Source organism: Zalophus californianus, chromosome 4 (genome assembly GCF_009762305.2).
Source record: "Zalophus californianus isolate mZalCal1 chromosome 4, mZalCal1.pri.v2, whole genome shotgun sequence".
NCBI classification, from domain to species: Eukaryota; Metazoa; Chordata; class Mammalia; order Carnivora; family Otariidae; genus Zalophus; species Zalophus californianus.
Genome location: NC_045598.1, coordinates 23,921,657 through 23,935,283, shown reverse-complemented (window position 1 = coordinate 23,935,283; position 13,627 = coordinate 23,921,657). Strand labels below are relative to the sequence as shown.

The following is a 13,627-nucleotide window of genomic DNA, read 5'->3' as shown; positions in this document are numbered from 1 at the left end:
GGAGGCCCAGCCAGGAGAGGGGAAGGGGGTGGCACCGGGGAGGGCCTTCACGCTCCGGCCGGCCGGGCCCTTAAAGGGCCGGCCTCCCTGCACCACCCCCCCCCCCCCACCCGCCCCGGCGGCCGCCGCCGTCTGCGGAGCCCACTCGCAGGGCCGCTCCGGGCACGCAGGGACCCGCCCCCTCGCTGCAGAGCTCACCTGGCGGGGAAGCGGGCGGGGCGGGCTTGGGCGCGGGGCCAGGCCCGGAGCGGGGCCGTGCGTCTCGCCGGCCTCCTCTGCCACCGCCGGAGCCCCCTCCCCGCCCTCCTTCCCGCCTCCCGCTCGGCGGGCGGGTCCAGCTGTGTTCCATTAGCCGCCCTGGCATGTCCCCAGCCCCCTGGAACCGCCCCTCTTCCCCCACCCGGAGTGGCCGGCGGTCCCCGGCAGACAGGCGCGCGCTCGCTCGCGGGGCAGCATTCAGCCCCCGGAGCCAGCGACCTGGGAAGTCGGGGTTTCGGGACGTCGGAAGTGATCGAGGACCTCCCCGCGGGCCTGAGGAACCCAGGCCCCGCTCCCCTTGGCTGGCTGCCCTGGGCTGCCTGGATTACTCAGGGAGGTGGGGGATCCCCAGCCACGGTAAGTGTGTGTGTGTTGGGGGGTGGAGTGGGCTGCCTCGGGGCTCTGTGCTGAAGCGCCTCTTTTGCCTCCAACTTGCTGTGTGACTTGGGCCAAGTGGTGTTCCGCCTCTGGTCCTCAGTCGCCTTCTCTATAGGAGAGCTCTAAACATCCCCATTCTGCTCTCCCTGCCCCCAAATCTGCGCCTTTGTATTAGGATGGGATCACATGGTTGGAAGCTTCTCTCCTATCCCTGCAGCCCCGGCTCTGGCTGGGGCCGGGGGAGCGGAGGCTGGAGGTGAGGAGCAGGAAGAGGACAAGCACACCGCTCTTCCCCCCTCCACATGTGTTCACATGCCTCCCACGGTTGGCTCTTGAGTGATGGGACGTGCCCACCACTAGGAAGGCGAGTGAGGGGGGTGGAGGAACAGTTCTGCCCCAGGAAGAAGGGGATCAGGGTCCTATCTCCAACTATACTGAGGTGAGGGGTCCTTCCTGCGCTCACTCCCTATTCAGGACTGAGGGAAGGGAGATAGAATTCCATAACAGCTGGGGGGAATGAGGTCAGACTTGCATAAGAACTTCCCGACAGGAGGGCCTACTGGAGGGATAGTCATAGGCTGGCTATGTGCTCGTGTGTGTACGTGTAAACTGGTATGTCTGGGTAGGTCGGTGAACATGTGTCTCTGTGAGCGAGTCTGTGTGCAGGTAGGTGTGTATGCATGCACTGGCACAAATGTGTCTGTGTGGACATGTGCCTGTGCATCTGCGTGTGTCATGCTGACTCTGTGTGTGCATGTGCAAGCTGCCTGTCTCAGGGGAGGCCGGATGATGTATGGGTCTGCTGGCCGCTTGCTGAGCCTGCATTGATTTATCTGGGCCCATCCATCAGGGTTTAATAAAACTAAAAGACGAGCATCCATCAGAGGGAGAGGTTGGCAACGAGGTCCTGAGCCCGGTGACCTGCTCTCCCACCCACTGTACCCATGGGGGAATCTTCCTTGGCCCACACACAGCTCTGTGATACCTGCCACGAGACTCAGCCCCTGACCTTGTGGGTGCCTGGCAGGACTGCCAGGCTGAGCTGGGTGCAGCGAGCCAGGTACCAGGCTGGTATATAGCAATACAGTGCTATACAGGTTGATAAAATATTGAAATACTTCTAAGTGTCTTGGTAAATAGTCTCTCTCTCAAGCCCCCTCACTATCCCAGTTTACCTGGCCTTCTAGGACCCTCTAGATCTCTCCTTAACCCAGCAACTAACCACTGGCGCCATCCAACGCTGCCTGGACCCAGAATGCTCCAGCCAGCATTCTGCTCTGGCGGGTTGGTGTCCATGCCATACCGGTGGTTAAATATTTTTAATATCACCCTGGCCCAAATCCTAGCCCAAGGCCTGTGGTTGGGCCTCTGAGAGGGATTGATGCCTGGCCAGCCCTGCTGCCACCCCAGTACTAGGGCCTGGGCCCCATGGGCTGGCTGCTACTTGCCCATGTATCGTGCTGTGTGAGCTCAGGAAGCCACCTTCACGGTCTCTGTGGTTTTCAGGTGCTGTGGCTGTGGCTGACCTCTCTGGACCAGGATGTGGGCATCTTGGGTTCCTGGCTTGTGGCTGCTCAGTCTCTGGGCCGTGTGCAGCCGGGGGGCAGATACAGGTGAGGTGCCACATGAGGATCGGGATGCCATCGGCCTGTGACTGGCTCCCTGAGATGCTGGGGTCCGATGTACAGGTGTGACCATGTGCCTAGGTCACGTGGGCATTTATGGAGAGTCGGAGGGTGGGCTCAGCGTGGCCTGGGGTGTGGGTACAGTGTGAGCCAGAGTGTCTGTGTGCTTCTGTCTGCATGTTTGTCCGTCCCGGAGCCTTTCTGCATCACAGAGTGTCTCTGTACCTATTCCTGTGTCTCTGTGTGTGAACGAACAACCCTCCCCCCACCCCCACCCCCGGCATATGAACCCATCCTGTGCACACAGTGCTGGCAGGGCCAGTGAGGTCTGTCCCTGAAGAAGGAAGCTGCAGCTTGAAAGAGGCCCAAGCCCTTCCAATCCTTTTCATGGTGGAGAATCCATCCTCCAGCCCACGTGCTCCTCCTCCTCTGCAGCTGGCCCTGGATCCCAGATAAAGGGCCCTCCTCGAGGCCCAGATGCTGGATGGGACAGAGGGCGCAGCTTTCCAGGGCCCAAAGCCAGAGGAAGTTGACCGGGCAACTTGCCCTGCCCTGGTGGGTGCCCCCTGGGCTTCGTAGCTTAGCTGCCCAGCTGAGCAGAAATAGAACTCCTAGAACCCAAATCGAGCCAAGGGGGGGCAGAAAAAGCAAGGTGCAGATGTGAGAGGGGTGTGCAGCCAGGGCGCATGTGACTGCCTGAAGGTTGTGTGTGTCTGTATGTGTTTCCGCATGTGTGTGCATGTGCCTTGCTCTCTCCCTCACTGGGTCCCCGGGGCACTGAGGCAGAGAATTTCAACATCTGTAAGGAATCTGGGCCCATTGCCAACGGGTGAGTCACCCATTGCTGCTGCTGATGCTGAAGACAGTGATCGTCTTTCTGGCCAGACCTGGGGGAGGGAGACTTCAGTGGGGTCACTGGGCTTAGGGATCCAAGATCCCTTCTTCCAGCCAGGCGGTCGGGGAGTCCAGTGCCCAGCTCCTAGGGGCTGTAGCCATTGTCGTGTCCCAGCTATCCCACCTGCAGCGATGGGGAGGCCTTTGTGAGTCTGGCCTTTATCTCCTGTTGTAGCATCTTTCCTGACATTTCGCTCAGTCAACCCTAAGAGGAGGCAAGCCCACGGCTGCCTCTCTGTCCCTTCAGGGTTTTGGAGACCATAATTAAGCTATCCTTCTCTAGGAGCCTTTACCCACTTAATATACCCTGTCTGGAGCCCCAAGGTCCTGGTGGTTCCCTTGAGCTTGTGGTCCCTTCAGGCCCTCAGTCTCTTCTTCCTGTTTGTTTCATAAGGTAGTTATCCAGGTGAAAAGTCATTCTGTTGCCTCAGCCTTGTGTCTGGTCTGCTTTTCTGCTTTAGATATAGGAAGTAAACCCCTCCCACTGCAGAGAACACGTGTACCAGCTGCACATGGCATCCCCAGTGGCACGGGCATCCGTAACTCACACATGTGCAGACATGCTCAGGTGCTTGTATATAACACAAGCGTGCATAATGTGACTTTCTTTACCCCGAGGTGCCCCTTGCCCCCTGCTGGGTGTATATGCAGGAGGGAGCACAGGTATGTATCCAGCTCTCTACCCCATCTGAGTTCTAGGGCCGCCCAGAGTTTCTTTTGCTCTTTCTCTTGTTCACCTGCCGCCTGACTTGGTATCTTGGGGGAATTTGGATTCCAGGAGTTCTGGTCCTGCTCTGCTGTGAACTCGCTTCATGGCCTTGGGCCCAGCCTCAGTCTCTGGGCCTCAGTCTTCCCATCTGTATACTGGGGGTCCTCCTGGCTCCCAGGGCAGCCAGGGTCAGAAGGCAAGAGGTAAAAGCAGCCCCAAGGCTGGCCCCGGTTAAAGGTCCAGAATGGGGTACAAAAACTTGCTTCTCTCCAGGTTCCCCAAGAGCCTGGACTCTTCAGCCAGAGTCCACTGACTGGCCCACTGCCAATTCTCTTCCAGGCGAGCAATGCCCACCTTCACAACAGGAAGGACTCAAGTTGGAACACAGAAGCCATTTATCGACCAATGTGACCGGTGAGTGCCCATCTCAGTCGGCTGTCCCCTCTCTCCCATCTTCCTAGAGTGGCTATTACCCCCTCCTCACCTGCCCAGCTGAGCTCTTCATCTGGTGTCTCCCCCAAAGGCTTTAACCTCATCCATCGACTCGGCCTCCTGAAAACATCTGCCATTAAGAAGATCCGCAACCCCAAGGGGCCTCTCATCCTTCGACTGGGGGCAGCCCCGCTCACCCAGCCAGTGCGGTAAAGGCCCCAGTGTGAAATGGGAATTAATACTCTCCAGCAACTCTGGACGTGGGGCCTAAACTCAGGGGCGTACCTGGGGGGGGATGCCAGATGCCACAAATGACTCAGGTCATTTTACCCCACCTGTTGCTGGGAGTCAACCTGGTTTCCGCCCCTGGGGCTTGCAGGGTAGGCACAGAGGAGATGCGTGGCACCCCCACGCTCTGTCCCTCCCCTCCCTCTGGCTAGCAGTCGGGGGACAGGTCTATATCCTACAGGCGCTGTGGAGACCCCAGGATGGGGGTGGGAACCTGGTAAGAGTCGTGTGTGTGTGTGTGTGTGTGTGTGTGTGTGTGCGCGCGTGTGTGCGCACGTGCATGTGTGCGCACCCACACGTGCCTGTGGGTGAAGTTCAAACTCCCACAAGGCCCGGGGCGTCTGGCCCCTGCTTCCCTCTCCAGCCTCACCTTCCAGAATGTTCCTCTTACTTGCTGCTCCGGTCACGCTGAATGCTTTTTATCTTTCGCCAGCACCTCTTCCCCGCCCCAAGTCCCGGTTATCCTGGATTCCAGGGCATCCTGGATTCCTCAGAAGAACTTCACCACAATTATCTTGACATAGTGACATAGTCATCCTGGGGATTCTTTGTTTAGGGTCCTACCTTTGTTTAGGGCCCTACCACTCCCCCATCAGACTTGAAGCCTCCACGAGGGCAGGAACCTTCTCTGTGTTTTCACCACTGCTACCCCCAGCAGCCGGACCCACCTGGCACATAGTAGGCACTCCATCAGTATCGATAGAGCGGATGGACATGCATATGTATGTGTCGGTTTGAAGGTGTGGGCCTGTGTGAGTCACACGTGGGTTCGGCAGTCCTGAGGGCCCAGGGTGGGCAGAAGGTGGTCTCTCACCTGAGCCTCAGGGTCCCCTCCCTGCTCTGCCCCCAGACGAGTATTCCCTCGGGGCCTCCCCGATGAGTTTGTCCTGGTGCTGACACTCTTGCTGAAGAAACACACCCACCAGAGCACGTGGTATTTATTTCAAGTGACCGATGGAGATGGGTACCCACAGGTGAGCTGGACCCCCCTCCCCCGCCCCCCATGGCTCTTGAGGCATCGAGCAGTACCAGTCCAGCCCAACCTCGGTCCCAGCTTGTAAATTCTGGGGCCTCTCTGCCCCATCCCCGGCGCCCACCCTCGAGGCTACCCCACCCCTGGCAGCTCCTATCCCCTTCCTTCAGGTTGGACTGCTCTGTGGCCCTACTGGCTTTCGTCTCTCTCTGGGCTTCAGTTCCTCTTCCTGTGAAATGACCTTGAGAGCCCCCAACTTTGCCATACTGAGCCTGTGGGGCTCTGATTCTCTGTCTTGTTCCTCCCCCAATGCCACACAGATTTCCCTGGAAGTCAACAGCCGAGAGCAGAGCCTGGAGCTCCGGGCCCGGGGCCAAGACGGCGACTTTGTGTCCTGCATCTTCCCCGTGCCCCAGCTCTTTGACCTGCGCTGGCACAAGCTGGGGCTGAGTGTGGCTGAACGCGTGGCCTCCGTGCATGTGGACTGCACCTCAGCCTCCTCTCAGCCTCTGGGGCCCCGGCGACCCCTGCGGCCCGTGGGCCACGTCTTTCTGGGCTTGGATGCTGAGCAGGGGAAGCCCGTCTCGGTGAGTGCTAGGTGGGGCGCTGCCTCTGCTCCCATGTTTTCAGAGTCTGAGTGAGCTCCCTGGAATCTCTATCATATGACCAGGTCCTTCCCTTGCTCGGAATCCTCTTGGGGTTCCCCACTGCCCTCCAGATGCAGCCTACACATATCAACCTGGCATTCACGGCCCTTCGTGGTCTGGTCCCTAGAAATGTCTATGGTATCTTCTTCCTTTACATCTCTCTGTACGGCTTACTCCGGTCAAATCCTTCCTAGTCGTCCACTCACCTGCTACTTTCCCGCCTGCTCGCCTTTGACTCGGCTGTCACCCCCACCTGGAATGCATACCCATCTGCAGAGTATCTACTGGTCCTTCAAGGCCCGGCTGAAGCGGAACCTCCTCCGCCCCCGTTCCTCTGGGCCAAAGTGACCTTTTCTCCCTCCTCTCTTTCCTGCATGCGCAGCTCTGTTTCGCTTTTGGTGACAGCTATACTCCTGATGGTCTCCCCAGGTGAGACTGGCAACCCTCTGAGGGCACATCCTGGGGCGGAGCCATCTCGGGGCCTCCCGGGCAGCCAGGACACTGAGCTGTTTGATCAAATGAAGTGGGAGACTGACTTGTGTATCGTATCCCCTGCAGTTTGACCTTCAGCAGGCACATATCTACTGTGACCCGGAGCTTGTGCTGGAGGAGGGATGCTGTGAGATTTTACCAGGAGGGGTGAGTGGCCCAGCTCTGGCCCAGCTGGGAAGGTTTGGGACACTTCCCAGGGGCATAAGCGTGCTGGAGGTGGGTGGCCAGGATGGCGACGCACTGAGATCTTAGGATGAGTGGGTGGGGGGCGGCCTGCCTTCTGTACTGACCCCAGCCCTTTCCCCACTCCGGACAGTGTCCCCCAGAGACCTCCAAGGCCCGCCGGGACACCCAGAGCAATGAGCTCATCGAGATCAATCCACAGACTGAAGGCAAGGTCTACACCCGCTGCTTCTGCCTGGAGGAGCCTCAAAACAGCAAGGTGGGTGGGCAGGGCAGGTAGACATGAGCACAGGTAGGTACAAGTAGGACTGAGGTCTACCACCAGGGTCAGTTGTGCCTGGGGTAGGGCGGGCACTGGAAGCTCCACGCATCTATGGACCACCGCTGTAGGATTCAGAGAGGCCGGAACCCACTGGGTGAACCTGTGTCTACCTGCCTGTTGGCATTGAGAGACATGCCCATCGAGCTCTGGCACTCCCCAGCCCCTCACTGATGTCACGCCGGACCCCTTTGGTCAGGTCAGGGCCAGGTTTGCACTCAAAGGCAGTCCGGGACAGGGGTCCCCGGGGTCAGAGGCCAGGCCACACTGGTTCCCTCTGGGCTTGCTCGCTCTCCTGGGCCCAGCCCGTACCAACCCGTACCCACCAACCCATAGGCTGGTCCTACACCCAGCACCATGGCCAGCTGCCCTACCCACTCTCAGGTTCTTCAGGGTGGCAGGGAAGCCCAGTTCCTCCCTTTGCCCCACCTCCAGGATGGGCAGTCTCCCTGCCCGCTGGGCATCATGCCCAGCCTTTGGCTGCAGGAACACAGGATCCCATTGATTCATGGTCTTGTTTTCTCCGACATCACGTGGGTGGGGGGAAAGGGAGAGAGGCCGGGGGGAGTGCCAGGGGCCTGAGCAGGCTTTCAATGCCTTGGGAGACGCCAGCTGAGGGGGTACCTGGGCCCATGCCCCTACCTGGGTGCCCCTTTCCAGCGTGGGCCCCTGCACTGCCCCTCTTCAAGAGTTCCTTTTTGACTCCGTCTGCCCAGGTGGATGCCCAGCTGACAGGAAGCATCAGCCAGAAGGCAGAGAGGGAAACAAAGGTAGAGATGGTAGGGGGAGGGCAGGGGGTGGAGTTCACGGTGCCCTCGGTCTGCTGTCTGTGCCCTCTGTAAACCCCTTGAGTAAGCCACTGTTCTCCCACACTCTTCCCCCCGCCCCCACTCCTGGACAGAGCTTAGGAGGCACAGGTGCCAGCTCTGAGAAGGAGGGATGAATGGGGGCGAGACAGACAGTACCTGGCACAGCGTAGGGCACCCGCTCCTGATGGTTCTTGGGTAGGAGTATTGGAAGCAGGGCTTCGAAGCCTCTGCTTCCTGCCCATTACCATGCCCTCCCTCTTCCCAGGCCCGTCAGGAGACAGCAGCCGACGAGGTAAGCCTCCCATCTAGACTGGCAAAAAGAGCTTGGTTGAGGAGGTGCCAACACGAGCCCTTTGGACAGGCTTTGTGGCACCGGAGCCTGCGCATGGGGGTTTGGGATGACTACGCAGCTCCCAGCATTCCTTCAGGGCTCAGCGCTGGGCCCGGTCTGCCTGCTGCCTCTCCTTGGGTGGGTGGGTGGGGGGCGGTTAGTCCTGGACACTCCTGCTGATTTGGCAGCGAATGGCTATGGGCATCATGGGAAGAATCCAGGCCTTGGCTGTGGGACCGCAGATCCTGGGCCTCACTCTGCCCCCCCCCCCCATGCTGTGTGACCCAGATCGCACTGCTCTTCCTCTCTGGGCTTCAGTTTCCTCATGTGAGGAATGGCTTGGCACTGGGTCGCTGGGAGTTGAGGGATGAGGCTTGTTTGGTAGGATTCTTATCTTCCTGCTCCCTTGGACTGCACTCAGGACACACATGACGTTCTGTGTGCTCGCTGTGTGTATGTGGGGGGAATAGGGTGGGGAGGGCTGGTCCCGGGCTCTCAGAACTGACCTCCTGGCCCATTCTTCCCTTGCAGTGCCCACCCTGTGTCCATGGTGCCCAGGAAAGCAATGTGAGTGAATAGAGGGTGTGCAGGGTGGGGTAGGCGGGGGCTGGGAGTGGGCTAGTTGGCTTCCTGGTTAAGGACAAGTAGGCCTTTGTGTTCTTATCACACTCCCTCCCTGCACATCCCCCAGAGCCGGGCTTGACTCCCACCCTGTCCCCACCACGGGCTGCATGGAAGGAAGCCTCACGCCCTGTGATCCGGGCAATGTGTTGTGATCCAGGGTGGAATGGGGACAGAGTGGTGGCTGGTGGGACCAGAACCTTGGTTGCTGATCCCAGCTTTCCACTACCCACAAGGACTCGGGGCTGTTCTGTTTGAAAGCTTCCCATATCACCTTGGAGGCCTCGAGAAGGGGAAGGCTGACTCAGGGTGACACAGCCCAGCGCTGGCCCCCAAACCCATGTTGGCTCAGGACTTCCCCTCCTATGCCTCTCTAGCTAGCTGGCCCCGGTCTGGCCTCCCTTTGGGGGTCCAGAAGGACAAGGGAGAGCACTCGGTGCGGGCACAGCTAGTACCCAAATGTGCTTCTCCCACGGGCAGCGTAAGTCACTACTTTCCCATAGCCTGACTTTCTGAATTGACGTGCCACGTTAGTTCATAAAGGGCACAACCCCAGGTGCCCTCAGCTCCAAGCCCCCTGACCTTGGGGGACACAGGAAGTACCCCCTCTGCTTCCTGGCCCTCTTTCCATCTAGCCCGCCACCAAATCTGGTAAGGCTGATGGTCCCCAGATATGCAGGAGTTACCATGGCAACTGAGAAGCCCTGTAATCCTAACAACCAGGGGGTGGAGCTAGCTAAAGCCAGGCCGTTTAGAGAAGGTAGGTTAGACCCCGCTGCAGGTCTGACAGCCTTAGGATATGAAGTCAGCAGCTGGGTGGCCTTGGAGGCAGAGCTGTTGGTCCGCTGGGGGTCTTGGATTCAGGCTGTTGGTCTTGCCACCATGCTGTGTGGCCCTGGCTTAATTGCTTGCCTTCTCTGTGCCCTTGTTTTTTTCTCCATCTCTGAGATATAATGCTCTCTTTGCCTCCCAGGTCACAATTGGTCCCTCTGGACCCAAGGTGAGTCCGAGATGGAGAACAGGACAGTTTTTCCCTCTTTGGCAGTCCCAGCCTGTCCCACAGCATGTGGCCCCATGGCTGTGTGTTTCTATCGGGGCTACCCAGCTCTGTATATGTCGGGGGTGACTAGGGGTGTGTGTTGGAGACAGTCGGGGGTTGTGTATGTCAAAGGGTGTTAAGAGCGCCCCTTTTCTGAGTCCTACCGTGCATCCAGCTTTGGGCCTCCCATTGCACATCTGTCACCTTCCCGCCCCTCAAGCATCCTGCAGGCTGGATACTCTCATTTTATTTCAGAAAAACCCGAGAGCCAGCTGTGCCCCCCGTGTGGGACGGGGTGTCGGAGTGATTGTGTGTGTGGGGGGGTCTGGCTGTGTGCCTCCTGGGACACATGTTCACATGTGTGTGGCCCCCTGGGGTGGGGGGCATGAGCCCTTGTCCCGGTGGGCCCGACAGGACCACTGAGCCTGTGAGGGACGGGGCAGGCGGCACGCGTGTAAACGTGGGACTGTGTGCTTGTGCGCGCCTGAGAGTACATAACACAGCTCCGGGGGCTGCCTTCATGTCCCATCTCTTCCTCGCCACACCCCCCTGAGGTCCCACTTTATTGATGAAGAGACTAAGTCTCAGAGAGGTGACATGACTTGCCCTAAGCGGTGGGGCAGGATTTGAACTAAGGCAGCCTAACACTCACCAACATGGGTTCTGTCGTCTGTGTGCATCCGTGCATGTGTCCATGTGCCCCTGGGTGAGCTGTGTGTGAGCTCGCGTGCTTTGATAGGGGTGTGGGGAAAGTACCCTCTTTGTGAGACTATAGATTTGCCAAATATAGCCTCTTGGGGTGGGAGGGCCATATGGATGAATGCATATGGAATCCATATGCTGTGTGCATGGCTGGGGGTTGGGGCACGCTGTGCTCACTTACACACCCGTGCGTAGGGGATGGGTAGAGAAGACAGACTGGGGAGACCTTCCTCAGGTCCCCCAGGTGCTCCCCCCTGGTCCCAGCCCCTGTTTTGATCTCATCCACAGGGAGGGAAAGGTGAGCGAGGCCTGCCTGGCCCATCAGGCCCCAAGGGAGAGAAGGGAGCCCGGGTAAGTGCCCCAGCCATGCCCGCTGCAGGGCCCTGCTCAGCTGGGCCCCGGGGGGGGGTGCTGGCATGTGAACCATCCCATCCGCTCAGCCAGACCCCTGCAGCCTGGCCCACATGGGGGATGATGGGGAGGGTCTTTCTAGGAGTTAGTAAATGGCAGCCTCTATTTTTTAGGGGTACCTAGAAGATGACCAGTAGGACTGTGGGACTCTTGAGCCTATCCTTCTCAAAACAGGGTCCCACCCTGATCCCTCATTCCCTCCCCTTAGGGCAGTGACTGTGTCCGAACCTCCCCGGATGCCCCACTTCAGGTAAGACCTGGAGGCAAGGCCTACTTCAAGGCCAATATGGGGTCAGCCCCTGGGGAAGGGGCTGTGCCCTTGGCAGCCCACAGGGTGACCCTGGGACCATCTTAACACCTTCTCTCCCTGCTCAGTGTGCAGAAGGCCCGAAGGGAGAGAAGGGGGAGTCAGGAGCTTTGGTGAGTGTGGGACCGGGGTTAGGGCCGGGCAGTGGGGTCCTGGCCCAGCCTCTCCCTCCTTCCCTCACCCCTTCTGTTGTGTCCCCCCCTTATCTCAGGGACCCTCAGGACTTCCGGGCTCTATAGGCCAGAAGGTAATGGGCGTGGATTTGGAGGGACAGGTGCCAGGGAGGTCTGTGGGCTCTTCCGACTTGAGGAAGGAGATGTCTAAAATCTTCTTGGAGGATGGAGGGCCCCGTCCCCCCGGAAGACCCTCTGTCCCTCCCAGTCACCCTGCCCTGTCCAGATTCCCACCAGACCCAGAGGGAAATGCCACCGACTCCCTGAGAGAGGCCCGGCAGGTTCGGAGTTTCCTTCTGTTGTCCACCTTCCTGGAGTGACAGAAGCCTTTCAGTCTCAGGGGAGGCAGAAACTGGGGGTCTAGAAAGCAGTTGTCCGACCTCCCGATAGAGCTGCACTGGTTCTTCCAGCCCCTTCTTTCAGCCCCAGTCCCTTTACCTTTTCCTTCCCCAGGGCCAGAAAGGCGAGAAGGGGGACGGAGGCATCAAGGGCTCGCCGGGAAGGCCAGGCCGCGATGTACGGTGCTTGGGACCCTTGCTCACCACAACCCCGTGGTCCTCAGTGCAATGCTGGAATTAGCCAGCAGAGTCCAGCCTGCTAGCTTCGCTCAGACAGGAGAACAGAAACCCAGGGAGGGGGAGGCTAGGCCCCAGGAAGCAGAGCAAGGAGGGGACAGAAAAGAATCTGAACCCAGGCCCCCTGGCTCTCAGCCTAAGAGCCCCTGGCCTCTAATGCCCTGATGGTGACACCTGATGACCTCGGGGCACAGGGGTGGAGTCTGGCTTTGGGGAGGGGCACTGAAGGTGGGCAGTTTGCTGCTGCCCCAGGGAGGTGCCAGGCCTCAGGCTTTTCTTCTACCTTCCATGACCCCACAGGGCCGGCCCGGAGAGATCTGCGTCATGGGGCCCAAAGGGCAGAAGGTGAGTTGTGGGTGTCTGTGGGATGGAGGGTGGGGGGTGGGGCTGAGGCGGCGGCTCTCTCACACCCAACTTGTGTCTGTGCCAAGGGAGACCCTGGCTTTGTTGGGCCTGAGGGGCTGGCAGGAGAGCCTGGGCGCCCTGGCCTCCCTGGGCCCCCTGGGAGAGGACTTCCTGGGACACCGGTGAGTACTCCTGGCCCCTCCCGTTGTTCTTTCCTCAGGGATCCTTCTCTTGCCTGGCCAGGGCTGGGGAGATAAGGCTCGGGCCTGGGGGTCCTGGTTGGGGGGAAGGGGCTCGGGTAGGTCTCGCCGTGATGTGGGGCCCTTGGCAAGCCTCTACCTGATGCTGTTTCCGCCCTCAGGGGGACCCAGGAGGCCCGCCAGGCCCTAAGGGAGACAAGGTAAGCACAGGCAGGAGTGTGGGCCCTTGGGGGCAGGGATGCCCTGCATGGTGGACGGAGAGAGAAGGGGACCCAGGGCAGCAGGTATTCATGGGGGGAAGGAGCCAGGCATTCAGCTGAGGAGGCTGGCTCAGCTCGGCCAGGCCCCTCACTGGGGAGTGTCCCCATCCCAGTGCTTGCCGACATGGGAGCCCTGGCCTGGGTTCCAGGCACGGGGACAGGTAAGCCTAAGTCTAGTCATGACCAGAAAGGCCACACCTGGAGGGCCCAAGCTCATTTTAGGGTCTTATGCCTTGAGGAGCAGAAAGCCCTGGAAATGTCTGACTGTCTGTCTGTCTGCTATGGTTCCTCTGGGGTCACCCGGATTCCTCTTGACCCGCTGCGCCGGAGAAGGGGTGCACAGAGGCCTCATAGTCGTCCCCTTTTGCAAGCAGAAGGGCTTGGGGTAGATGTGGAGAAGGCCAGGCAGCAGGCGGGAGGTGCCTGCTGAGCAAGCCGGCCAGGAGGAGATGGGAGATTTGGCTGAGATCGTACTGCCAATCCAGAGAAGGGACTGATGGGGATGGGGTGAATGGTCTGAGGCTGTGGCCAGGAGCCTCCCCCTTAACCCTTCTTCTGACCACAGGGCAGCTTGGGGGTACCAGGAAAGGAAGGTCCTGGTGGGAAACCTGTAAGTAAGCCCAGTCTGGAGAGGGAGGGGGGCCGCCACCCACGAT

The 13,627-nt window shown here is 59.7% G+C and overlaps 1 protein-coding gene across 8 annotated transcripts in view; it reads left to right on the top strand.

Annotated features, from left to right (window-relative positions):
* Positions 1–264: 264 nt before the first annotated feature.
* Positions 265–13,627, top strand: part of COL16A1 (collagen type XVI alpha 1 chain) — a 50,624-nt gene continuing 37,261 nt past the window's right edge. For 3 of the 8 annotated variants that reach the window (XM_027621948.1, XM_027621939.1, XM_027621931.1), the window contains exons 1-20: positions 266–615; positions 4,204–4,278; positions 4,388–4,505; positions 5,435–5,558; positions 5,878–6,144; positions 6,763–6,843; positions 7,013–7,138; positions 7,915–7,968; positions 8,273–8,299; positions 8,870–8,905; positions 9,933–9,959; positions 10,989–11,051; positions 11,320–11,361; positions 11,487–11,531; positions 11,630–11,665; positions 12,045–12,107; positions 12,467–12,511; positions 12,598–12,693; positions 12,873–12,911; positions 13,537–13,581. In XM_027621948.1, the coding sequence (XP_027477749.1) occupies positions 363–615; positions 4,204–4,278; positions 4,388–4,505; positions 5,435–5,558; positions 5,878–6,144; positions 6,763–6,843; positions 7,013–7,138; positions 7,915–7,968; positions 8,273–8,299; positions 8,870–8,905; positions 9,933–9,959; positions 10,989–11,051; positions 11,320–11,361; positions 11,487–11,531; positions 11,630–11,665; positions 12,045–12,107; positions 12,467–12,511; positions 12,598–12,693; positions 12,873–12,911; positions 13,537–13,581 (1,662 nt within the window). In that variant the 5' untranslated portion in view covers positions 266–362. Of the gene's footprint in view, positions 616–2,142; positions 2,250–4,203; positions 4,279–4,387; positions 4,506–5,434; positions 5,559–5,877; positions 6,145–6,762; positions 6,844–7,012; positions 7,139–7,914; positions 7,969–8,272; positions 8,300–8,869; positions 8,906–9,932; positions 9,960–10,988; positions 11,052–11,319; positions 11,362–11,486; positions 11,532–11,629; positions 11,666–12,044; positions 12,108–12,466; positions 12,512–12,597; positions 12,694–12,872; positions 12,912–13,536; positions 13,582–13,627 lie in introns of all 8 variants that reach the window. The other 5 variants (XM_027621994.1, XM_027621987.1, XM_027621967.2 and 2 more) reach the window with 3 other exon arrangements.